This window comes from Musca vetustissima, unplaced genomic scaffold (assembly GCF_032173495.1).
Source record: "Musca vetustissima isolate MV318-11 ecotype Yass unplaced genomic scaffold, APGP_CSIRO_Mvet_v1 utg1054, whole genome shotgun sequence".
Classification (NCBI taxonomy): domain Eukaryota; kingdom Metazoa; phylum Arthropoda; class Insecta; order Diptera; family Muscidae; genus Musca; species Musca vetustissima.
In genome coordinates, this window is record NW_026883211.1 from 420,676 (window position 1) to 448,610 (window position 27,935).

The 27,935-nt window shown below is 32.8% G+C and overlaps 1 protein-coding gene across 1 annotated transcript in view; it reads right to left on the reverse strand.

Moving 5' to 3' along the window:
- Positions 1-24,371, reverse strand: part of LOC133330047 (tyrosine-protein phosphatase Lar-like) — a gene marked incomplete at its 3' end in the record, with an annotated part of 419,885 nt that extends 395,514 nt beyond the window's left edge. The window contains exon 1 of the mRNA XM_061538523.1: positions 24,246-24,371. Coding sequence (XP_061394507.1) covers positions 24,246-24,357 — 112 coding nt within the window. The remainder of the gene's footprint in view (positions 1-24,245) is intronic.
- Between the last annotated feature and the right edge of the window lie 3,564 nt (positions 24,372-27,935).

Genomic DNA, 27,935 nt, shown 5'->3' on the forward strand with positions numbered 1-27,935 from the left:
GCGTGGATTTTTAAAAATATTTTTTTATGGCATAGCCACAAGGCGTGGATTTTTAAAAATATTTTTTTATGGCATAGCCACAAGGCGTGGATTTTTAAAAATATTTTTTATAGCATAGCCACAAGGCGTGGATTTTTAAAAATATTTTTTTAAAGCATAGCCACAAGGCGTGGATTTTTAAAAATATATTTTATAGCATGGATTTTTAAAAATATATTTTATAGCATGGATTTTTAAAAATATTTTTTTATGGCATAGCCACAAGGTGTGGATTTTTAAAAATATTTTTTTTATGGCATAGCCACAAGGCGTGGATTTTTAAACATATTTTTTGTAGCATACCTACAAGGCATGAAGTTTTCAAAACAGTTTTTAAAGCATATCTACAAGGCATGGAGTTTTAAAAACATTTTTTTAAGTATATATGCAAGGCACGGATTTTAAAAATATTTTTTGAAGTATATCTGCAAGGCATCGATTTTAAAAATATTTTTTGGAGTATACGTACATGGATTCCTATAAATATTTTGAATTTGAAGATTTTACAAAATATATTTTTGATTAAAAAAAAATATTTTAAAATGTTATTTTTTTTAGACTCCTGCTGCACATGTGGAAAATTAAAAGAGTCCTGCTTTGCTGCTTCCTTATCATCCTAGATTATTTGTTACTCTCAAAGTCATTTAATCGTGTACCATGGCCCATTGAGTAAAAGTTGTTTTGAAATACCACGCACACACACACACACACCCACACTTATGTTCTTATAAATACGTGAGTGTATGTGTGTGTGTGAGAGAGAGTGTGCGTGTAATCGAGAACATTGGCGGTTGTAAAATAATATTTATTTTATTCGAATCCTTGAGGAAATGTGCTTAAAAGCGGGGTTTGTACCTTCCTGCCTGCATCATCGTCCCGCCACCCCTCTACCCTCACTCCTCTCTACTCTTCATTATTATAGTCAACGATAGTTAGTTTGTTCATTGCTGTTGTCGTGGATATAATATATTGCAAAATGTTGTTGTTCCTCTCGTTGTTGTTGTTATTTTTTCCAGCTACTATCAAAGTGGAGTTGTTGTTGTTGCTGCTGTTGTTCTTATTTTTGTTGCACTCTGAAGCAGCGTTATCACATGCACTTAGTTACACTTGAGTTACTTTTCAAGTGGTGTTTATATGATTTAGTTTAAGTGATTTCCCCACCCCCCGCGTCCTTACCTCCCTACCCTCTTTACCTCTTTACGATTTCCTTTGCAGCTCATGGCTTTGTCTTCTCATAGAGAGAAGAAGTGAGCCAGGGGCGGGGGAGGTGCCTTGGGAAAGTAGGTGGTGGCAAGTACCATTCGGTTCCTGTTCGCAACACTACTCCACTGCTTTTGCTTCATTGCTCTTGCATAGTTCCTGGCATTTTTATTTGAAATGCATTTTATACAAAAGGACAACATACCAACCAAATGTGTGCGAGTGTGTGTGTGTGTAGAGATATGCACTTATGTGAAAGTGGGTACATGTATGTGTGTGTGTGTGTTTTGTTAAGTAGAGTTTTAATTTTCAAGGAAATGAAGACAGCAGCAACAACAACAAAAAAAGGTAAACAACATTCGAGTAACATGCATACCAGTAGTAACAACAACCACATCGACTGCCAATACTCCTCCTTGTTGTATAGGAAATACATATCATGCCTGAAAGTATACTTCATGAAGTTGTTATTGCTCTGTGTGATAAAAACGAAAGGACTCCGAATAGGGACAATACAACAAATACCCAAACAAAAAAACTAAAGTTTGCAAATATATATTTTTTTCCGAAAGTTACTACTTAAAAGCGATTGGCAATTTTGCGGTAAAGTACGTGAGACAAACGGAAATCAAACACAACCATAAAAATCACACAAGTTGTGTGTTTTTTGCCTAAAAGTATACACCAGTTTTTGTGAATAAACAACCCAATGTTTGTAGAAAAATATTTTTGAACCAGTTCGGCTTTCAATTGTGGCCTATATATCGACTCGAAAAAACACAAAAAATTAAGTTTTCGGTCCACTTCATCCCAAAATTATTATCTGATCATCACCGAAGATTATAGGCGTTGTCCTTGGCCGTAACTGGAACCTCATGGAACATGTCAAAGCGATCCGCCCTCTAGTGTGATAACGAGTTACTAAATAATATCTGAATACGTAAGCACCTGTAAATATTTACGTGTAACGCCCACATCCGACTACATACGACAACATAAATTGGTATCAATTTAAAGGCCAACCACTACTCTTGGATATACAGGGTTGGCCATATTCGACGGACCCATCTGGCAACGCCATAACTTTTGACAGAAATGTCACATCGCTTAATGACATACCGCATTTAAAGCGTCAGTCCAAGCAGATTTTTATCATGAACCAATACACGACACGCGAGCGCTCTGAAATAGTTGAAATTCAACATTCAACAGAAGAAGTCAATTGTGAAAACTCAACGTGCTTTTCAAAACTTTAAAAAAATTGAGAAGTGCTCCTACTCAGAACACCATTAAGCGTTTATACGAAAAATTTTCGACTGGTAAGGCTCATTCTAATCCGAAGAGGCCATATAAAAGTCGACCAAGGCGATCGGCTGAGAATATCGCTGCCGTACGAGCCAGTGTTAAGAGGTCCGCCAGAAAACGTCGCAAAAACTCCGTTCTCAGCAGTTGGGCATGGTTCGGTCCACTTTACAACGGATTATTCGCATTGATTTACATTTGTCCGCGTACAAAATTCAATTGAGGCAAAGAATGTTGCCTGCGGACAAGCCTTGACGATTGGAAAGGGCCCAAAGAGTCATCGAAGTGGCCGAAAATGACGAGCACTTTTGGAACAAAATTATCATGTCCGATGAGAAGCCCATTTCACATTGAATGGGACCGTAAATAAGCAAAATTGCCGTTTTTATGCCACTGAAAATCCTTAGGAGATTCAAGAAGTGCCTCTTCATGATGAAAAAGTCACAGTTTGGTGCGAAAACGGTCATTGGGCCGTTTTTCTTCTAAAATGAAAATAGCCATGCTGTTACCATCAATCAGGAGCATTATCGGGACACGATGACGGCGCTCCACCGCACACAAGTCGCTTGACAATCGATTTTCTGAAGAATTTGTTTCTTCCGGGCCGTTTGATGTCGAAAAATTGGTGATTTGGACTGGCCACCGCGTTCGCCCGATTTGACGCCGCCTGACTTCTTCTTGTGGGGATATTTGAAGTCAAAGGTTTACGTTAACAAGCCAAGGACCGTAGAAGAGCTCAAGGACAACATTCGTGAAGAAATAGCCGCTATTACGGCCGAAATGTTGGCAAAAACGATGGAAAATGCGGCAAAAAGGGCACAATACGTCATCAACGCCAGAGGTGTCCATTTGAGAGATATCATATTCAAAAATTGATGTAAACAAATCTACTTGGAACAAATTAAATGATTAACATTGCCAAACGCCAATTTTTTGCTTTTTTTCTTTGATTAAAAAAAAAACATGGGTCCGTCGAATATGGGCAACCCTGTACTATAGCCTTCACGGGTCTAAGTCCTTCAGGGGCAAATATATACCCGATCGAATACAAATGTTGTAATTTTTTACAAAAAAGTCAGGGTCCATTTGAACCGCTAAATTTTTTATCACATACTTGTTCTTCGGCCCAATCCCCTTCTCAATGTAAACATTCGAAATGTTTGGGCCATAATTGCGGCCTCTAGAGCGACCACAAAAACTGACAAAAATTAAGTATTTGGTCCATTTCATCCCCTAAATATAACCCGATCTTTACCAAAAACAATAGGGGCCTTCATTGCCCAGAACCCATGCAACATGCACAATTTCGTGAAGAGTGGTCAATAACTGTGGCCTGTATCGTTTTTACAAATTATAATGGACAGACGGACGGACGGACACACATGTCTAGATCGACTCAGCTAGTCGAGATACGAGGATCGCCTATAATTATACTCCAAAAAAATATTTTAAAAAAATTCACGCCTATAATTATACTCCAAAAAAATATTTGTAAAAAATTCACGCCTATAATTATACTCCAAAAAAATATTTTAAAAAAATTCACGCCTATAATTATACTCCAAAAAAATATTTGTAAAAAATCCACGCCTATAATTATACTCCAAAAAATATTGTTTGAAGAAATCCACGCCTATAACTATACTGCAAAAAATATTTTTAAAAAATCCACGCCTATAATTATACTCCAAAAAATATTTTTAAAAAAATCCCCACCTATTATTATACTCCAAAAAATATTTTTAAAAAAATTTACGCCTAAGGCAGGTCCCTAAAAAATTACTCCAAAAAGGCAGATCCCTAAAAAATGACCCCAAAAAATCCACGCCGTTAGTAGGACTTGCAAAAATATATTAAAATAAAAACACACGCCTGTTTTTACAATATTTTCTTGCCCTCCATTTCTTTCTACCACATATTATTTTATTTAAAGCTTCATTACATAGTTTCTCGTTTGTTCCCCTTTAAGTTTAGCCTACTTTCAGGATGTACATTGAAAACAAAAACTTTTCTAATTATTTCATAGCTGATATTAAACTAAAGAGAGAGAGAGAGGAAAAAAACTCGATTTGCTTGTTTCAGGCAAATAAGGCAAATTTAGAATGTAATAATGAAACTGAAAAAAAAAATAGAAAGGAAAAAACTTTTCGATATACCAGCAAATCAAACTGTGAACAAAAATCAAAGCATATATTAAGGAACTTTGTTTTTTGTTGTTGTTGTGTGAGCATTGTTATTAGAATTGTTTAGAATTTGGAGAGGGCAAAAATTGGGGTGGGTGGAGGAAAAAAAATTAAAAAAAATATTTTAATTCTTAGAAAAAATAAAAAAATATATAACAATTCCAAAAATTGTAGTGCATACTTTTAGGGTTGGAAAAACTCCAAAAATGTTTTTAGATATGTTCTGAATGCTGTTCGATTTTTTTTAATGTTTTCAATAGCTATTTGATTGTAAATATGTTTTTCTTGAAATGTGTTTTTATTAATTCAAAATATATTCTGAATGCTTATTTTAAAAAGATTTTTTTTTTTAAATATTTTCAATAGTTATTTGAGTATAAATATTTTTTTCTTGAAATGTTCTTTTATTAATTCAAAATCCATTGCCTACTTTTAGGCACACACCCACAATCTCCATTCGGGGGTTTTCCTTAATTGAAAATGCCCGAATTTTTTCTTTTAAATATTTTCAATAGTTATTTGAGTGTAAATATTTTTTTTCTTGAAATGTTATTTTATTAATTCAAAATCCATTGCCTACTTTTAGGCACACACCCACAACCACCATTCGGGGGGTTTCCTTAATTGAAAATATTTCTTTTTTTTCCCATAGATAAACATTAACACATAATAATTTTATTTTATTTATAATAAAAGGGGCATATTAAATACAAAAGCCCACAAAACAAACAAGCTTTACAGCAATAACATAACCACCATCGTGCCACGACAATCATATCTTGGCTCACACACACACACAGAGACCTCAACACGGCTGATCTCCAACATTTTTCTATTATCAGACCTCTGTGTAGTTCCACTTAACCATTTCTGTTTCATTTTATCTTTTTTATTTTTTTTGTTCTTGGTTTCATTGCTGTTGTTGCCTTAAGGAAGCATTTAAAATGCCATAACATGACCGAGGACAACGAGATAAGAGCCTGGGTTCGTCGTCGTTGTGACCAGGAGAAAAAAAAAACAAAGTATAAGTGAAAATAAAAACAACAACTACTACACAATAACGTTATAGTGGTGGTGTTGGTGTTGGCGAAATTCGGGCCAGGACAAATTAAAAATATACTTGGTGTATAAGCCTAAAGCTATGCTATAGCATATAGATGTATAACGAAGACAACTATAACAACAACTGGTCATACCACATTATGGTGGTGTTGTAGTTGATTTTTTCTTTGCTGCTCTCGCTCATAAGTCTTAATACAGTGTACCCAGCTGAACATTTGAACTGGCTGGCTCCTGCTCCTTCTTTTTCTATAGCATTCTCTGAATCTTTTTGAATCGTTGTTTATGATTAAGAGAAGAAGAAGCAGCAGCAGCAGAAGACCAATGGCCTTAAGCCTAGGCTTATAAACATTAAATAAAAGCAAAAGGGGGATAAATATGAAAAAAAAGAAATGAAAATAGTCTATAATGCCATGACAACACCATAATAGCGTTAAGAACAAAACCCATGAAGCTAGAGAAAAAATCGCAACTATAGTTGAGTATAGCAATTGGAAATAGGGCGGGCGTGAGAGACAAACCCCGAAAAAATTAAGTTAAATGCTTTCTGTGTGGGTGTGTGGGTGTGTGTGTGTGTGTCCTGTGGGGAAATTAGTCTAAGGAATACGATAAATAAATTATGGATTTTTTTATTTCAATTACTTCATAACATGAAAATATTAAAAAAAAATCCACGCCTATAATTATACTACAAAAAACATGTTTAAAAAATCCACGCCTATAATTATACTACAAAAACATGTTTAAAAAATCCACGCCTATAATTATACTACAAAAACATGTTTAAAAAATCCACGCCTATAATTATACTACAAAAAACATGTTTAAAAAAATCCACGCCTATAATTATACTACAAAAAACATGTTTAAAAAATCCACGCCTATAATTATACTACAAAAAACATGTTTAAAAAATCCACGCCTATAATTATACTACAAAAAACATGTTTAAAAAATCCACGCCTATAATTATACTACAAAAAACATGTTTAAAAATCCACGCCTATAATTATACTACAAAAAACATGTTTAAAAAATCCACGCCTACAATTATACTCCAAAAAATATTTTTAAAAAAATCCACGCCTATAATTATACTGCAAAAAAATATTTTTAAAAAATCCACCCCTAAAATTATTCTCCAAAAAAATATTTTTACAATACAAAAAATATTTTTAACAAAATGCACGCCTATAATTGTACTACAAAAAATATTTTTAACAAAATTCACGCCTATAATTATACTACAAAAAATATTTTTAACAAAATTCACGCCTATAATTATACTACAAAAAATATTTTTAAAAAAATCCACGCCTATAAGTATACTACAAAAAATATTTTTAAAATAATCCACGCCTATAATTATACTCCAAAAAATATTTTTAAAAAAATCCACGCCTATAATTATACTCCAAAAAAATATTTTTAAAAAAATTCCCGTCTATAATTACACTCCAAAAAACATTTTTAAAAAATCCACGCCTATAATTATACTCCAAAAAATATTTTTAAAAAATCCACGCCTATAATTGTACTACAAAACACATTTTTAAAAAATCCCCGCCTATAATTACACTCCAAAAAATATTTTTAAAAAATCCACGCCTATAATTACACTCCAAAAAATATTTTTAATAAATCCACGCTTATAATTATACTCCAAAAAATATTTTTAAAAAATCCACGCCTATAATTATACTACAAAAAATATTTTTTAAAAGAATCCACGCCTATAATTATACTCCAAAAAATATTTTTAAAAAAATCCACGCCTATAATTATACTCCAAAAAAATATTTTTAAAAAAATCCACGACTATAATTATACTCCAAAAAATATTTTTAAAAAATCCACGCCTATAATTATACTCCAAAAAATATTTTTAAAAAATCCACGCCTATAATTATACTCCAAAAAATATTTTTAAAAAAATCCACGCCTATAATTATACTCCAAAAAATATTTTTAAAAAATCCACGCCTTTAATTATACTCCAAACAAATATTTTTAAAAAATCCACGCCTATAATTATACTCCAAAAAATATTTTTAAAAAATCCATGCCTATAATTATACTACAAAAAATATTTTTAACAAAATTTACGCCTATAATTATACTACAAAAAATATTTAAAAAAAATCCACGCCTATAATTATACTACAAAAAATATTTTTAAAAAATCCACGCCTATAATTATACTTCAAAAAGAGAGGTTACTTTAGGAGTGTCGTAATGCAAATGATGTGAAAAACGCAGCGTATTCTCCATCATGTTACGTGTTGCAGACAATAGCAACACGTAACGTGATGGTGAATTATCGGGTGAAAAGGAGAGAGGAGAAACGTGTTTTCAGAAGAAAGAACAAGAAAAACGTGAGAGTGAGCAAAACGAGATTTGCAGGAGTCAGAATGAAGTCCGGAAACTTTACCAACGAGTAAAACACCAAACCGAAGGTTTTGGTACAGGCACATCCTCCTCCTGTAGAGATGAAGAAGGAAACCTGGTGACAGATACAGACAGCGTGTTGAGGATCTGGAAGGAGCATTTCGAAAAGCTTCTAGTATCAAATAGTGGCGATGAAGAAGATACCCCAGAACCAATAAGAGATGATGGTATAGAGTGTATACCACCTAGCCAATATGAGGTCTTAAAAGCAATTACTAGGCTCAGGAACAACAAAGCAGCAGGAGCCGATGGGTTACAAGCCGAACTATTCAAGACTGGTGGCCAGATGCTGGTCAGGAGCATGCACCAGTTGATTAGTGCAATTTGGATAGATGAATGCATGACCAATGATTGGAACCTCAGCATCCTGTGTCCCGTGCACAGAAAAGGAGACAAGACGATATGTGCCAACTATAGACGAATAAGTCTCCTTCCCATCGAATATAAAGTGCTATCCAGTGTGCTGTGTGAACGATTGAAGCCAATGTTCAAAGACATCATCGGACCATACCAATGTGGTTTCAGACCTGGCAAATCCACCATTGACCAGATTTTCACTCTGCGCCAAATCCTAGAAAAGACCCAGGAAAAACACATTGACGCATACCACCTATTTGTCGACTATACAGCCGCATTCGACAGCCATATCCGTTCAGAGGCCATGAATGATATCAGTTTTTAAATTCGGAGAAGGATTGTGATGACCAACAGATGCTAATATGGTCTAAGTAAGCAGTTTAGAAACAAGGCCACCTCCCGCCGGATCAAACTCACACTTTACAAGACTCTGATACTACCTGTGCTATTATATGGATCAGAAGCATGGGTACTTTCGCAAGCAGATGAGGTAGCTCTTGGGGTGTTTGAGTGAAAAATTCTCCGAAAGATCTACGGGCCGATTTGCGTCGACGGTGAATATCGGCGTCGAATGAACCACGAGCTTTACAATTTATACGCGGACATCGTGCGGATAAATGAAAATGCCCCAGCTCAAAAGGCATATAAAAACTGATGGTTCCCCTAGAAGGGGAAGCCCACGAATTGGATGGAAAGACCAAGTAGAAAACAGCATAATGGAACGTGGTCTTCCAAATTGTTGGACTTGCGCACAAGACCGACGCGCTTGGACCGTTCTGTAACAAGCCAGCTAAATAAGTAAGTAAGACAAGAGTGGTTAGTTGAAAAAAAAAAAATAATTCTGAAAAATCTACGCTTGAGCTAGAATATTAGAAAATATTTAAAAAAATATCCAAGATGTCTGAGAAAAATAGTTTAAATCTTCTATATGAAAATTCATGAACTAAGTTTCTAAATGTTGAGCAACATTGCATATGGATTTATATGCAATGTTGCTCAACATTTCCTAAATTGTGAAGATGTTGCACAACTTTTCCTAAATCCTTTGAATAGCCTCTCAACATTGTAAAAGTGTAATTAAAATTTTCTTTAACTAAGAAAGAGATCGACATTTGAGAGGCTTGATGAAATGATGTTTCTCAACATTTCCTAGATGGTGTTAATGTTGCTCAACATTTCCTAAATCCATTGCAAATGTTGATAAACATTTCCTAGATTGCAAAAATGTTTCTCAACATTTCCTAAACTAATAAAAATTTCCCAAACAGTTTCAAATTTATGGAAAATACCTCCAGCATTACCGGCTCTAAAGAGAATTTATTAATATGTGATATGAAATGATTATTCTTAACAAAAGCTAGTCAAATATTTGTACATAATATGAAAAGGTGATAAGAGAAAATTTCCCGGAATTATTTCTATTTTTTGGCAATTATTTCCTTCTCTACTGATTTTTTTCAAATGAAGAAATGTTCCTCAACATTTCCCAAATTGCAAAGAAGTTCCTCAATATTTCCTAGATGGTTAGAATGTTGCTCAACATTTCCTAAATCCATTGTAAATGTTGATAAACATTTCATAGATTGCCAAGATGTTGCTCAACATTTCCTAGAGCTAATGAAAAGGTAAGAAGGTGCTAAGAGAAAATTTCCCGGAATTATTTCTAATTTTTGGTAACTACTTCCTTCTCTACTGTTTATTTCATTTCCTCAACATTTCCCATTGAAAATGTTGTTAAACATTTCCTAGATTAGCAAAAATGTTGCTCAACATTTCCTAGAGCTGATGAAAAGGTGAGAAGGTGCTAAGAGAAAATTTCCCGGAATTATTTTTAATTTTTGGTAACTATTTCCTTCTCTACTGATTTTTTTCAAATGAAGAAATGTTTCTCAACATTTCCTAGATGGTGAGGATGTTGCTCAACATTTCCTAAATCCAATTGAAAATGTTGATATACATTTCCTAGATTGCAAAAATGTTGCTCAACATTTCCTAGATGGTGAGAATGTTGCTCAACATTTCATAAATCCAATTGAAAATGTTGATATACATTTCCTAGATTGCAAAAATGTTGCTCAACATTTCCTAAACTAATGGAAATCTCCAATACTAAGGAAAAGTTCCTATTTTTAGGAAAATACTTCTAACATTGGATAATTTAAGGAGAACTCATAGTTTTCAAATAAGTGTGAATGCCATGGGAATATACTAAGACAGCAATGTGAGTGTGTGTGATGTAATGAGAAATCAATCGATCCTCCTCAATCATTACCCACGTCCTGACACTTACAACAAACATTTTGCAGAGCAGAAGGCATTTCATAGGCAACACCATAAACTATGTCAGCGTAAAGCAGCCAAGGCAATGTCTTCAATTTAGTCAACCCGACAGACAGACAGATAGACTGACATACAATCATGGTAAAGTAATAGTTTACTGCATAGTGTAAAGGCGTTGTTGCATGGTGCAGGCACATTTCATCATTGTAAACTAAATGTGGTAAAAGTATGTAAAGTCAAAAGCCCCGAAAATTGACAACATAAAACTGAAAATTTATTGGCTTGTTAAAATGCCAATGAATTTGAAAAGTTTAATCACTCGATGAAGAAGAAAGGAGGGGAGAGTGACAGGATATTTATTTCATGTGCTTGTGTGTGTGAGAGTAAATGAGCTCTCGATGATGGCAATTTTCGGTTAAATGGAAAGGCAAATGTATTGAAAAGGCTTAAAATGTATATTGAGAGAGAGGATGTGTGTGGGGTCAAGAAGGACTATGGCAAAAGTTGACCATTTTCCTATGGACATCATCAAATATATCAATATCATAACCTCATAACCGATAAAATTTGTTGTTGCCATGATTGACATATGACCAAACCGTATCGACATTGTATCATACAATGTCAAGGATATAAAATGGTTGCAATGTTGAAACATTGTCGAAGAAGAGGGAGAGAGAGTGACAAGGCAAAGGAGAAAAGACTTCAACACATACTCTATAATATTGAAGAAGGTTTTTGGGGACTATTGTGCCCCGTTTGTAGTATATTTCGTTAATATAGATTTGCATTGATTGAAAACTAGTACCCTAGAGTGTAATTATAAGGATCCGCACTCACATTCACATAATAGAAATCTCTGCCTGATTTCGAATGAAAAGTGTTGATGCAGGAAATCACAAATATTTATAAATATGTATATAGGCAGCTGAGGTAGCCACTTCACAGAATGGAAATTTGGCCTTCAATTCAAACAATCAACAACGGAAATTGAATGTATTGATTTGGAAATGAAATAGATTTTGGATTGGAAATGTAAATTTAAATGAGGTGAGAGTAACATTTGTGTTGCGGGAAGCAGAGGGGGAAATCTCTAATTAGAATTATAGATTTTTTGAAGAAATTAAAAACATGTGTACTAAAAATGTTTCTCAACATGTTGCTCAATAAAAAATGAGCAACTTTCTCTACAGGACAAATGTTCAAGAGAAAAAAATGTTCTACCCTGCAACACTCACTAATCCTCCTGCCTCAATTACGGATTCTTATAAGTGACAATAAAATGTTTCTAAACATTTCGCTCAATTGAAACGTTGAGCAACATTTCTATAAGAGAAATGTTGAGGGATACACCATGTTTAAAAGAAAAAAAATGTTCTTGTCTCCGATACAGAATCTTATGGTACTTCAGAAAATGTATACATAAAATGTTTCTCAACATGTTACTTACTTAGCTGGCTTGTTACAGAACGGTTGTTCCATAAGCCGAGCTTAAAAAAGATTTCCAAGCGAGTCGGTCTTTCCATCAAATACTTGGTCTTTCCATCTAATTCGTGGCCTTCCCCTTCTATGCGAACCATCAGTAGGCTCATTTTTATATGCCCTTTGAGCATTCATCCGCACAACATGGCCTAGCCACCGTAGTCGCTGCAGGTCAATACGACTGACTATGTCGATGTCCGCGTATACATTGTAAAACTCGTGGTTCATTCGACGCCGATATTCACCGTCGACGCAGATCGGCCCGTAGATCTTTCGGAGAATTTTTCTCTCAAACACCCAAAGAGCTGCCTCATCTGCTTGCGCAAGTACCCATGCTTCTGATCCATATCATAGCAACGTCTTGTACAGTGTGAGTGTGGTCTGGCGGGAAATGGCCTTGTTTCTAAACTGCTTATTTAGACGACCATAGTAGCATCTGTTGGCCATCACAATCCTTCTCCGAATTTCAAAACTGATGTCATTCGTTTCGCTTATGGCGGTACCAAGGTATATAAAGTCTTTAACTACCTCGAAGCTGTAGTTCTCAAGTTCCACAGTTGGTTCGAGTCTACTGGACGTCTTGCGCGTTGATATCATCAGCTTGGCCTTCTCTCCGTTTACAGCCAGACCCACTTTGGCAGACTCCTTTTCAATTTGTTCAAAGGTGGCTGTTATCGCTCGCAATGTTCGACCCATTATATCGATGTCATCGGCGTAGGCGAGTAACATGTGTTGTTTGGTGTACAGAGTGTCATTTCTGTTCACCTTTGCGTCTCGTATGACCTTTTCCAGTAGGATGTTAAAAAGATCACACGACAAACGGTCACCTTGTCTGAATCCTCGTTCGGTATTGAAGGGATCCGATATGTCCTTTCCTACTTTAACTGGTGACCTTGTGCCACTTAAAGTTATTCTGCATAACCGTATTAATTTTGCAGGAATGCCGAACGCAGACATGGCTTTAAACATCTCTGAACGGATAGGGCTGTCGAATGCGGCTTTATAGTCGACAAATAGATGTTGCTCAACACAAAAGTTGCAGAACTTTCTGTAGAGGCGAACTTTTCAGGGAAACACCATTTGCAAAACAAAAAAAGTTGAATCCTGCTACACTTATCCTCCTGCCTCAATCTTTAGTATCTTATTGGACTAAAAAAATGTATACCGAAAATGTTTCTCAACATGTTGCCTAATACAAAAGTTGCTGAACTTCCTATACGGATAATTGATGAGGTATACACCATGTTCAAAAGAAAAGATGCCCCAAGACCGACACCATCGGCTATTCTCCTGTCTCAATTAAAGAATCTTATGAGACTTAGGAAAATTTATACATAAAATGTTTCTCAACATGTTGCTATATTCAAAAGTTGCCCGACTTTCTCTACAGGAGAAATGCTGAAAGATAAAAATAATAAAAAAAAAAAAAATATTTGATCTATCGCTCATCCTCCTGTCTCAATTAAAGAATCTTCTGAGACTAAAGAAAATGTATACATAAAATGTTTCTCAACATGTTGCGCAACTTTATCTACAGGAGAAATGATCAAGGATTCTACATACTCAAAAGAATAAAAAAAATATTTTATTTAAGACACTATCCTGTCTCAATTATGGAATATTTTGAGACTTAAGAAAATGCCCACATAAAAAGTTTCTCAACATGTTGCTCGATTGCAAAATGTTGCCCAACTTTCTCTATAGGAGAAATGTTGAAGGATACATCATCATACTCAAAAGAAAAAAATGTTCTACCCTACACTATTTAACCTATCCTCCTGTGTTACTCCAAACCTTGACTTCTTTTGTTGAGCAAAAAAAATTACTGCATACTTTTAGGCATTCATTTACTTTGGCACACATTTAGGTGTTGCAATTTATGGTCGTTGTAATACTTGTTTTCTAGTTCGCTTTATGTTAGCATGGCAACAAAGTTTTTTCTGGACATGTTCCCTATAACCTTTCCGAGCCTGGGCAAAACAAAAAAAAAATGTTTTTAGTTTTAATTTGTCCAGTTGTTGATTTGTGTTTACATGTTCCTGCTGGCTGTTGTTGCTATTTTTGTGTCTATTAGTCTGGAAGCTTTGCCATTTGGTCATATTTTTCGGGGAAAGCCAAAAAAGAAATCACACACAAAAAAAAAGGCTTGTAAATATTTTATAAGGTGTTGTTGTAAAGACCAACATGAAACAACTGGAAAATTTTCAACACTAATTGGCTTTGAGGTTGAAATTTTATACAAAAAGAAATAAAATATTTTATTTTTGTTTGAAAAACATTCTTGTAATATTTGTTAAGGGAAGCCTTGAAAATGTGGTGGATTTGATTTCAGGATTATTTTCTATTGCATATTTTTGCGGTTTATTTTGTTGAGACAGAGAACAAAAACTTGTGTTTTCAAGTGCCAATAAAGTTGATGATAAAAACTATGTATCAATATTTTTTGAAATAAATAGGCTTAATTGAAATCCTTTTTTCATCTTTTGGTATTGTAATTAAGAAAGTTTTGTTGGTTAATGGTTGGACAAAAAAAAAATATATTAAAACTCCTAAAAGTAGACTTTTATTGAAAAGAGGCCAAAGAACAATTTTATTAAATATTTGTTCAAGCACAAGGCGTAGATTTTTTAAAAAAAAATTTTAAAGCACACACACAAGGCGTAGGTTTTTAAAAAATATTTTTTAAAGCATACACACAAGGCGTAGATTTTTTACAAAATATTTTTTAAAGCATACACACAAGGCGTTGATTTTTTACAAAAAATTTTTTAAAGCATACACACAAGGCGTAGATTTTTTACAAAATATTTTTAAAGCATACCCACAAGGCGTAGATTTTTTTTACAAAATTTTTTTAAAGCATACACACAAGGCGTAGATTTTTTACAAAATATTTTTTAAAGCATACACACAAGGCGTAGATTTTTTACAAAATATTTTTTAAAGCATACACACAAGGCGTAGATTTTTTAAAAAATATTTTTTAAAGCATACCCACAAGGCGTAGATTTTTTAAAAATATTTTTTTAAAGCATACACACTAGGCGTAGATTTTTTTTAAAATGTTTTTTAAAGCATACACACAAGGCGTAGATTTTTTACAAAATATTTTTTTAAAGCATACACACAAGGCGTAATTTTTTTTAAAAATATTTTTTAAAGCATACACACAAGGCGTAGATTTTTTAGCAAAATATTTTTTAAAGCATACACATACCCTAAAAACTAATTTTAAAAAATCCACGCCTATAAATATACCTTGAAAATGAATTTAAAAAATCCACGCCTATAAATATACCTTGAAAATGAATTTAAAAAAATCCACGCCTATAAATATACCTTAAAAATTAATTTTAAAAAATCCACGCCTATAAATATACCTTAAAAATTCATTTTAAAAAATCCACGCCTATAAATATACCTTAAAAATTACGCCTAAAAATATACCTTTTAAAAAAATCCACGCCTATAAATATACCTTAAAAATTAATTTTAAAAAATCCACGCCTAAAAATATACCTTAAAAATTAATTTTAAAAAATCCACGCCTATAAATATACCTTAAAAATTAATTTAAAAAAATCCACGCCTATAAATATACCTTAAAAATTAATTTTAAAAAATCCACGCCTATAAATATACCTTAAAAATTAATTTAAAAAAAAATCCACGCCTATAAATATACCTTAAAAATTAATTTTAAAAAATCCACGCCTATAAATATACCTTAAAAATTAATTTTAAAAAATCCACGCCTATAAATATACCTTGAAAATGAATTTAAAAAAACCACGCCTATAAATATACCTTAAAAATTAATTTTAAAAAATCCACGCCTATAAATATACCTTAAAAATTAATTTTAAAAAATCCACGCCTATAAATATACCTTAAAAATTAATTTTAAAAAATTCACGCCTATAAATATACCTTGAAAATGAATTTAAGAAAAGACACGCCTGTAACTTTGAAATTGATTCTAAAAAAATCCACGATTATAAATATACGTTGAAAAATATTTAAAAAAAATCCAGGCCTTTTCTAAGACCTAATAATTTCCATTCCTTCTATTACCTAAACAAATATTCGGAACCCCAAATTCTTATGCCAATATCTAATTTATTGCCAACAATTTACAACACTTCATTTGTTGTAAATTGTTCGGCGATAAAGTCATAATGGGATGTTTTTTTCTGCAAACAGAGAACATAACCTAAAAATCTATGAACCGCATCATTACACAGCCCAACAAATTGATGCGGAAAATTAAGACCAGTCAGCCAGCTAGCCAACAATTGGTAAAGGAGGAGGCTTAACACTGCAAAATAACAAGGAAGTCATGTTAAGCTCTCCTCTTCGGCTGGCTGGGTGGCTGGCCGACTGGGTCACATCTTTAGGTTTTATGTAGCATAATTTATGGCGGTAATTTATGTTAATAATTAATAAATTAATTTATATATAAAAATCTAGTGGCAAGCAGAAGAAGAAGACGACGACGAAGAAAAACAACTGCAGAACAATAATTGGCAAAATTGTGGGAAATTAGATACAAATGAAATCACTAGAGAAAAATAAATATTAGAGGTCAGATGGGTGGTGAGACTAGGGGGAAAATTGGTGAAGAGGTGGAAATGAAGGGGAGAAATTGGTCGGCCATTTAATTACATTGAGAGAAACAAAAAGAGAAGATAACCACATGGAAAACACATATATCATTTGTTCGCAACAGCTTAACAAATATTTAATGATTTATATATTTCATTTAAAGCATACTTTTAGGATGTTACTTTTGTGAGAGAAGAGAAAATATGGTTAGGCAGCATTTTAGGAAAAAAAAATAAAAATGTTCTCAATCAAAAAGGCATCCAACAAAATCTGATTTCCTTACAGTTCACCATTTGAAACATCAGAAAGCTTAGATCATAGGAAGAGAAGTGGAAAAGGACGAAGGAGTCAGGAAGGAATGTCTAGTCGATTATTTGCTTTTCATGGGAAAGTTAATATTCGTAACCTAAAAAAAAGACCACCAAAAGCAAATGTTGATTTTCAAGACACACACACATATATACTCCGGAACATGGCTCACATGTGTGGCCAGAAGTACGACATTCATTAAATATGGTAAGACATTAGTTTTAACGGAGGTAACTGAAATGCTAGAATGGTAGAGCAAACCAAAACGAACAAAAAATCAAATAACTTGTAGATTCCATTGGCTAATGAAGTGACATAAAATAAAATTAACACAAATGGTTGGTTGGTTGTTTTCGAATCGAATGCCTTGGTCCTTAAAGTCCTTGCCAAGGATAGGATAGGATTTTGGTTTACCGCAAACATATATGGAGAGGTAGGAGGCAACATATGTTGGTCTCAATAATGGCCAAACATTTGCCGGCCGGTGTTTAGGTTTCGAAACTGCCACTTCCTCCTTATTTCCCCTTCCAAAAATCCTTTTCTTTGGTCGTAACAATTTCTCCTAATTTATGGTCATTTCAGATGAGTTCTATTATTTAGATTTATTGCCACACCAAAACAAAATATATTTTTGTTGTTGTTGTTGTTGGTAATTCAAAGCAAGCGAAGGAAAAAAAATACAAAACCGATGTTTTGTTTTTTCGGCACATGTCCTTCATTGACTGACCATTAGACACATAGACAAATAATATATATGTTGACCTATTATTTATTTTTGTGAATGTTGTTCTGTTTCTGGTAAATGAGAGGGCAAAGAAAACTAATTTGTTTAAAAAAAAAAAAATTCAGACAACAACGAGAGGGCATAAAAATGCCAGAACAAATAACAATGAATATTTTTAAACAAAATAAATATGTTTGGTAATTTATCAATGATACTGTATGAGAAGGAAAGGTATTTTAAGAATATTTTACATAACCTTAAAAAAATATTCTCTGAAAAATATTTTTTTATAAAAAAACTACAAAAGTTTTCATTACTATTCGAATAATTCTCGTATAAGGTTTCAATTTCATAAGCAATGCGACACAATTGCCATTTCATTGCGCAATGCAACATTTTCGGTTTCACAACATGTTTCGCAACATTAAAATGTTGTCAACAAATGTTGCTCAACATGTCCGCAATTACAAAAGTTGATAAAAAAAGTCTTCCTATTATATATAAAACATAGCTTTTAAAATTATTTTCATTAAAAATATTAATAAACCTTTTTATCTCCATTAAAAATGTCAAATTCCTATTTACCCAACATTTTTTGTTTGCGAACATGTTTCGCAACATTAAAATGTTGTCAACAAATCTTGCTCAACATGTTCCCAAAGTTGACATAAAAAATCTTCCTATTATAGATACAACATAGCTATTAGAATTATTTCCATTAAAACACATTAATAAACCTTTTCATTTTCAAAAAAGTAACATTTTTATTTACCAAAAAAATATACCAAAAACATGTTGCTCAACATTTCTTATCCAGTAAAATGTTTCTCAACATGTTCTTATGAAATTCTTCTCTGTGGTATAACTTTCGTTTAATAATAAAATGTTATACAGTCCAATAAATATCCCACATATTACCAAAAACTTGGACTGAGTGCTGAGATTTTTCGAGTTAAAATTTGTTTTGAGTAACAATACTCATTGGATCATAGCTTTGGAAATAATGAACATATTTCAGTGAAATATAATAATTTTGAAAGTTGAAGCTATACACTTTCCACTGTAAAACCAAGCCAACAACTTTTTCTCATGAAAGTTTCTCCAAAAATTACAAATAGCGTGTACGAACATGTTATGCGTTATAATGTTGAAGACTGTCGAATCTCTTCTCTATAGGATAACTGTGGAAAATCGTAAAGCTATAAATTTATGATCAACTACGGATTTAAGGTAGACATATTAATCTTTAATTTGAGCTAAAATTTATTTCCATAGCTCACCGAATATAAGAGTTATGTCTAAAATGACAACAGTACCACAATTTTGCAAATTTCGGCAGGATTTTGCGTAATAATTTTCATTGGGCCATAACACATGAACTAATGGGAATATCGGCATGAAATAAAATGCATTTAGAAGCTTAAGTCGTACACTTTGTAATGAAGAGTTTACAAAATTCTACTCCATAGAAAAATTCTTTAAAAAATTACAAATACCGCATTCGCTCACATAACACCATTGAAGGTTTATGAATGTAGAACCACTTCTCCATAGAAAAACTGAGGAAATTCGTAAAGCTATAAATTTGTTCTTAACTAGAGAATTAAGGAAGGCACAATAACCTTTCATTAGAGCTAACATTTACTTTTATAGCTCACCGAATATAAGAGTTATGTCTAAAATGACAACAGTACCACAATTTTCCAAATTTCGGCAGGATTTAGCGTCATTATTTTCATTTGGCCATAATATATGAAATAATGGGAATATCGGCATGAAATAAAATGCCATTGAAAGCTTGAATCGTACACTTTATAATGAAGAATCAACAAAATTCTATTCCATACAAAAATTCTTTAAAAAATTACAAATACCGCATTCGCTCGCATTACGCCTTTGACGGTTTAAGGCTATCGAATTATTTATCTATAGAATAACTGTGGAAATTCGTGATGCTATAAATTTATTCTTAATTACGGTATTAAAGAGGACACATTAATCTTTAATTTAATGTAAAATTTATTTCCATAGCTATCATATTACTAAAGCTATGACCAAAATGACATAAGCACCTCAATTTTCCTGATTTAGGTAATATTTTGTGTAATCATTTTCATTGGGCCATAACATATGAAGAAATGCGAATATCGGCATGAAATAAAATGCCTTTAAAAGCCTAAATCTTACACATTCCACTGAAAACAAAACAAAAATCGACTCCTCACAAAAGTTCTGCAAAAAAATACAATTATAACGTAAGCACACATTTTACCTCTGAAGTTTTAAGGCTATTGAATCTATACTCAAAGGAATAAATGAGGAAATTCGCGGAGTTATAAAATTATTCTGAACTCTAGAGGATGCCGCGACCTTCCATTTCATGTACAATTTATTTAAATAGCACACCTAATATAAGAGTTATGCCGAAAATGATAAAAGTGTCTAAACTTTACAAATTTCCTTAGGATTTTGCGCGACTATTTTCATTGTGTCATAAAATATGAACTAATGGAAATATCAGCATGAATTAAAATGCATTCGAAAGCTTGAATCTTATACTATTCGCTGAGGAACTAACAAGAATAGACTGCTCACAAAAATTCTTTAAAAAATTACAACTATCGCATAAGCGCACATTACACCTTCAAAGGTTTAAGACTATTGTACATATACTCGCAGGAATAAGTGAGGAATTTAGCGGATCCATAAATTTCTTCTGAACTATAGCTTTAAAGGGAACACCGTGGCCTTTCATATGAGGAAAAGTTTATTTATATAGCTGACTTAAAACAAGAGTTATGCCTAAAATGACAACTGTACCTCATTTTTTCAAATTTTGGAATTATTTGGCGTTGCATTTTCGTTGACTCATAACTTTTGAAATAATTGAAATATCCGAATGAAATAAAATTATGTTCGAAGCTACACACCTTGTCTTCATTTGTTTCAGCCACAGTAAAAAAGGTTCCTCACAAAAGTTCTTCCAAAAATGAAAAATATCGCATTCGTACTGCTTGTAACAAGGTCTAAACATATTTATTCTGAGTAAATGCTTCGGCAACATTCCTAGAAAATTTTGCTATGCTCATCTAATGTTTCTCAACATCGAAAAATGTGGCAAAACATTTGTGTGTGTCAAATTCTGAAAAAAAAAAAATCAAAAAAGTGTGGCATATTCTGTGCGAAGAAAAAAACTGTTGCCAAAATTTGTAGAAAATGTTTGCCGTGGCTAAATATGTTGCTAAATATATACTCTAAGTAAATGTTTCAGCAACCTTCTGAGATAATGTTGCTATGGTCATGTAATGTTTCTCAACATCACAAAATGTTGCCAAACATTTCTCTAAGTATTTTAGAAAATGTTCGCCATGGATACATATGTTGATAAGTATTTACTATATGAAAATGTTTCAGCAACCTTCTGAGATAATGTTGCTATGGTCTTGTAATGTTTCTCAACATCACAAAATGTTGCTCAACATCGAAAAATGTTTCTCATCAAGGAAAAATGTTGCTTAACTTAAAAAAAGGTTGCTCAACCTCGAAAATTGTTGCCCAATATTTGTTTGGGACAAATTTAAAAACATTTACAAATAGTGTAGCATATTTTGTTTAGCATATTACGATATGTTCAGAACAAATATCATTTACCCAATTCATAAGAAAGGGGACATCAACACTCCAAGCAATTACAGAGGAATAAGCTTTATGAATTGCATAGCCAAATTTATGATGGGTATGCTCAACACAAGAATAACGGAATGGATTAATCGATTCCAAGTCTTAAATGAGTTTCAGGCTGGCTTTAGAACTGGTTATACCGCAGTTGATAATGTATTTAACCTGGTGTCAATTGTAAACCTCAAGTTCGATGAAGGTAAAAAAAGTATATGCATTCTTCGTAGACTTTAAAGCGGCATTTGATACAATACCGAGACAACGTCTCATCTATAAACTACACAGTTCGGGTTTGTCAACAAAAATAGTTAACTTTATAGAAAATGTTTACATCGACACGAAATCTGCGGTGTGGACTGGTAAGGAATTGTCTAAACATTTTGAAACCAAATATGGTGTTAAGCAAGGCTGTTTGCTGTCGCCTATACTGTTCTCACTATATCTAAAAGATCTGCATGAATTTCTCGAAGGAGGTATTTACATAGATGACATGAACATATGCCTATTGATGTACGCAGACGATATTGTGTTACTGGCTGATGATGTTGACACAATGCAAGAAATTATAAACAATCTTGCAAAATACAGTGATGTGTGGGGACGATGGTCAATCCAACAAAGTCGGAAATCATGGTGTTCAGAAAAAAATGACAGATTGGCAGAAAACGAAAAATGGACTTACAAGGGAGAATTGCTCAGTATTGTAAATGAATATCAATACCTCGGTATGACACTAACACCGAGACTCTCTGTCAGGAAGCATATAGAACGTAAAACTAATGCAGCAAAAGCATGCTTAAATGCATCATGAAAAGATTTCATTGGGAAAACAAATATAACCCTACATGCAAAATGGAAAATGTTTCTTGCAATATGTAGATCGATTCAAAGTTATGGAGCTCAAATATGGGGAAATGGTTATTTTGAAGAAGTTGACATACACCCTGAACATACACCCAATTATGTACTGGCCTTAGAAACTGGTTACGAGGAAGGATACTTTTATACGTACACACTTCATTTAAAATATATATCAAAGCTTTTGTTTGATATGCAAGAACATCGATTGCCTCACAAACTGTTTTTAAAAATTAAAGATACAAATTTATGTTGGTTCAAGGATATTCGATTAAAGCTATCAGAAAATACCGTACAAATGGATAATGTTATTGAAAACGAAATAACATGGAGTAATGCTTGTAGTAAACTATTAGATACTATGAAACAAAAAACTGTGAACAGCAACATCTTTAAGGCTCAAAATAGTGTTCAAAGGATATATAGCAGCCTCAATCATAATCTTGGACCTTTATATTGCTGCAAAGACTACAATCAAAATCAAATTTCATTGATTATGCGTGCAAGAGGAGACCTCTTATATTTAAATGGTTCAATGTATAGAGCAATAAACCAAAGAAATTGTTCCTGATGCAACCTGAGTGAAATAGAGACATTAGAACATGTCCTCGGTCGGTGCCCAGTCCTTAATAGTTTGAGAACAAAATATTTCCAGAAAAGCGAATTAAATCGTGTACAAATATTATATCAATTAAATGGTGGTGAAGATATTTCCTGGTTTTGTTTATATATTTTTTTAAAGGAAGCACTAATCTTTTGACAATTTTTAATTAGTAAATTTAATTATTGATTAAGTTATAAAACTCAAAGTTCCGGCAGACGGTTCATATGAACCATGCCGTAATCATCTTTAATATTCTTCAAATATGATCAAAATAATGTAAGCAACTTTGTAACGTTTATGAAAATAATAAATACATATATATTTTGAAGGAAATAAATATGATATTTACTTTAAATGATGTTTATGCAAACTTCTGAGAAAATGTTGCTATGGTCTTGTAATGTTGCTCATCATCGACAAATGTTGCTCAACATCGGAAAATGTTGCTTATCATCGAAAATTGTTGCCCAACATATCTTTAGGACAACTTAAACGCATTTACAAATAATGTAGCATCTTTTGAGGGAAATAAATATGATATTTACTTTAAATAATGTTTATGCAAACTTCTGAGAAAATGTTGCTATGGTCTTGTAATGTTGCTCATCATCGACAAATGTTGCTCAACATCGCAAAATGTTGCTCAACCTCGAAAATTGTTGCCCAACATTTGTTTAGGACAAATTTAAAAGCATTTACAAATAGAGTAGCATATTTTGAGGGAAATAAATGTGATATTTACTATAAATAATGTTTATGGAAACTTTTGAGAAAATGTTGCTATGGTCTTGTAATGTTTCTCAACATCGAAAAATGTTGCTCAACATCGAAAAATGTTGCTCAACATCGAAAAATGTTGCTCTACGTCAAGAAATGCTGCCTAACATTTGTTTAGAGCACATTCAAACACATTTACAATAGTTGTAGCATATTTTAAGGGAAATAAATATTATCATATGGAATATATTGTAAATTTGTAATAAAATAATATGAATAAATACCAATACAATACAAATACATATTAAATACAAAATACTTAAATAAATTGTAGAAATATTGAATTAAAGTAGAATAAAAAAAGTCAAATATAAGAAAAGAATGTTTTCTTGGTACTCACGGACTGCATCAATAACAACTGGTGTCCAGATTAACAACACAAATAGTGTAGCTGTTGTAACTGCAACAATATTGGCTGCTGTTGGCAATGCTGCTGCCACTTGCAGCCCCATTATTTACAACAAAAAAAGATACGCGAGCGCAGAGACAAACACACACAGCAGACACACGCTGGGTATTGGAGTTTGTGTTGTTTGTGGGTGGGAGTAAAAATGCGGCGAAAAATGGCCAAATGAGGCCAATAGTATTATGGGAAGAGTGATACAGAGAGTGGTAGGGTGTATGTATGGACGGACGTTTAATGTCCTGCAAAATAGCCAAGCTACAAACAAATGTTGTTTCTTGTTGAGATACGTAGGAGAACAAAAGTGGTCTATCTCTAGACTAGAAGAAGACCCAATCTGGGATTGTAACTAACGACGATGATGACGAGGATAATGCTGCTGATGATGGTAGCGCGTCCGTATAGCTCTCTCTTGAGTTTAGTGGTCTGTTCGGGGAGGTCTTAAATATAAGTAGGTCGTTGTCAACGTTACTGACCAGATGCGGCGAGATAGAGAGATGCGATAAGTGTAGAAGATACGATGATGCTGATGACAACAATAAGGATAACAATTTATACAAAATGCTTGAAATTGAGTTTCCTGGTTTGGGATTTTTCTTTTCAAGTTGTTTTTTGTTGTATTTACTAGACTTACTCTATGGCTAGCACAACAAAAATTATAGTGTGGAGGTATCAAAAATTGTTGTTCTTTACAAAAAATTGCTTAGAGTTTGCGTTTTGAGTATAAAATATTTTTTTTTATTTTCTTGCTATACGTTTTTGAAGCAATGGGTTGTGGGATGCAAGAGTGGAGAGCGGGGTGAAATACGCGAGGGAGATCGAGGTGAGTTTAAAAACAATTTCGTTAATTTTTTTTTTCGTAGGGTATAAACAGTTTTTTGTTGTTATTAATTTTTTTGTACAAGAAGTTACGTTTTGTTGTTGTTTGAAATTGATTTTTTTTTCGTTTCGGATTTTTTGTTTCAGTCGTTGATTAAGATTGTTGTAGTTGTGGTGGTGTTTGTTGTTGTTGTCGTCGTGGTTGTGTTCGAGTTGATATCAAGCCGAAAATCATCGGATATTACAAGATGTGTGAATAGATGCGATGTCATCATCATCATTAGCAGCATTGCAGCCAAAAGGACATTTGTGGAGTTCGAAGACACCAACAGCAACAACAATTTGTCATTTCAGCAGCGGGACAACAACAACGCAGAAAAATAGTGGGCATATGTCACGCAATATTATTTAATAAAATATATGCCATTGTTGAGGTGTTGTTGTTTCAGTTGTAGATTCCAGGCGATAATTGGCGCCCAAATGTTGTTTTGCCCCCAAACGATATTTAACAAGGTTAAAACATGGCAAACAACAACAAAAGTAGCAAAAAATGTTGTTGTATATATATTTTTTTATTCCGTTTAGGATATGAATAATATTTTAATTTGTCATCAGGGCAAATTGTGTTGGCAGCAGCAAGGTCGCAAACAAAAAGAAAAATTGATATTGATTTTTAGGCCGCGCGGAAAAATAGGCAACCGATGAAAAAAATATAGAAAATTTCGAAGAGCGTGTTGTTGTAATTACGTCGTTTTATGGGCCAACAGCAGTAACGTCGGGGCAGCAGCAGCAATTTTGACGGCGATAATTTCGTAGATGAAAAAAAAAAATCGAAAAAGAAACAGTTCTCAGTTAGTTTTGTGACGTTGACGTTTTACCTGGACTCTCACAAAAAATACTTAAGATTTTCTAGGGTGAAAGAGAGAGGGATACGTTGTCCCTTTCTAAAATTTTTGGGACAATTTTTATATATATGTTTGGGGATAATTGCCCTAATTTCCCTATAACCAAGTTTTTGCTTATTTTCTTATTATAAAATTATTATTTTTGTTGGTAATTTTTTTATTAATTAATTTGTTGTATTTTTTATTTCATTTTTTTTAGATTGGTGAGCTGTAAAGAAATGAGAATAAAAAATAAATTTCATATTAAAATTTGTTAAAAAATATATATATTAATGGCAGCCAAACGTTGTGAGAAGGGAAGTGGTACACCGTTGCAAATATTTACTTAGGAGGACGACATGGAAAAAATTCTTTAAAAAAAGCTACGCTTAATATAGACCCCTGAAAAAATTCTTTAAAAAATCTACGCCTTATATAGAGCTCAGAAAAAAATTCTCTTAAAAATCTACGCCTTATATAAAGCTCGGAAAAAAAAATCTTTTAAAAATCTACGCCAAATATAGAGCACAGAAAAAATTCCTTAAAAAATCTATGCCTTATATAGAGCACAGAAAAAATTCTTTAAAAAATCTACGCCTTATCTAGACCCTTGAAAAAATTCTTTAAAAAATTAAATTAAAGAAACAATTCTTTAAACAATCTACGCCTTATATAGAGCACAGAAAAAAATCTTTAAAAAATCTACGCCTTACATAGAGCACCGGAAAAAATTCTTTAAAAATCTACGCCTTATATAGAACACATAAAAAATTCCTTTAAAAATCTACGCCTTATATAGAGCTCGGAAAAAAAATTCTTTTAAAAATCTACGCCTTATATAAAGCACAGAAAACAATCTTTAAAAATCTATGCCTTATACAGAGCACAAAAAAAATCTTTAAATCATCTACGCCTTATATAGAGCACAGAAAAAAATCTTTAAAAAATCTACGCCTTATATAGAGCACAGAAAAAATTCTTTAAAAAATCTACGCCTTATGTAGGCCCCTGAATAAATTCTTTAAAAAATCGATACCTTATATAGAGCACAGAAAAATTTCTTTTAAAAATCTACGCCTTATATAGAGCTCGGAAAAAATTCTTTTAAAAATCTACGCCTTATATAGAGCACAGAAAAAATTGTTTAAAAAAATCTACGCCTTCAAATATGTTTATCTTTAAATTAAAGAAACAATTCTTAAAAAAATCTACGCCTTATATAGAGCTCAGAAAAAAAATCTTTTAAAAATCTACGCCTTATATAGAGCACAGAAAAAATTCTTTAAAAAATCTACGCCTTATATAGAGCACAGAAAAAATTGTTTAAAAAAATCTACGCTTTCAAATATGTTTATCTTTAAATCTCTTGCATACTTTTAGGCTCCCTATTCCTCTTTCCAAAACACTCAGCTTACTTCCTGATAATTTTTCTCAAATTATTGTCACAACACATACTTAGTTGAATGGAATTTATGCTGCTTATCTTTAAAGTAAATCTTATGGCCATTAGACTAAAGCTGGTGGTAAAACCTTTAACGCCTCCTCAAAAAAACGAAGGAACTGAAACTGAAAACTGTTGGCACAACAGCAAATAAATAAGACAAAAAAACCTCCACAAAAAAGGAAGGAAAAATCCCAAATTTAAGAAAAGTATTTACTTTTTTAGAGGTAGGGGTTGAAATGTGTTCATGTATGTATGTGTGTGTGATCTAATAAAGACAAAACACACAATTTTTTCTTGGTTTTCCTGGGATTTGGTCGGCAAAAAAGGGCTCTGGCGAAGGCAAAACAATTTAAAAACCGGGCCAAGTAGAAAAACGTTTTTTTCTTCCTTGTCGTTGTTTTTGTTGTTTGTTTTCGCTTTCGTGTTTTGTTTGCTGGACCAGAAAACTTTTTATTTCCCAGAGGAAAGGCCGAACAACAG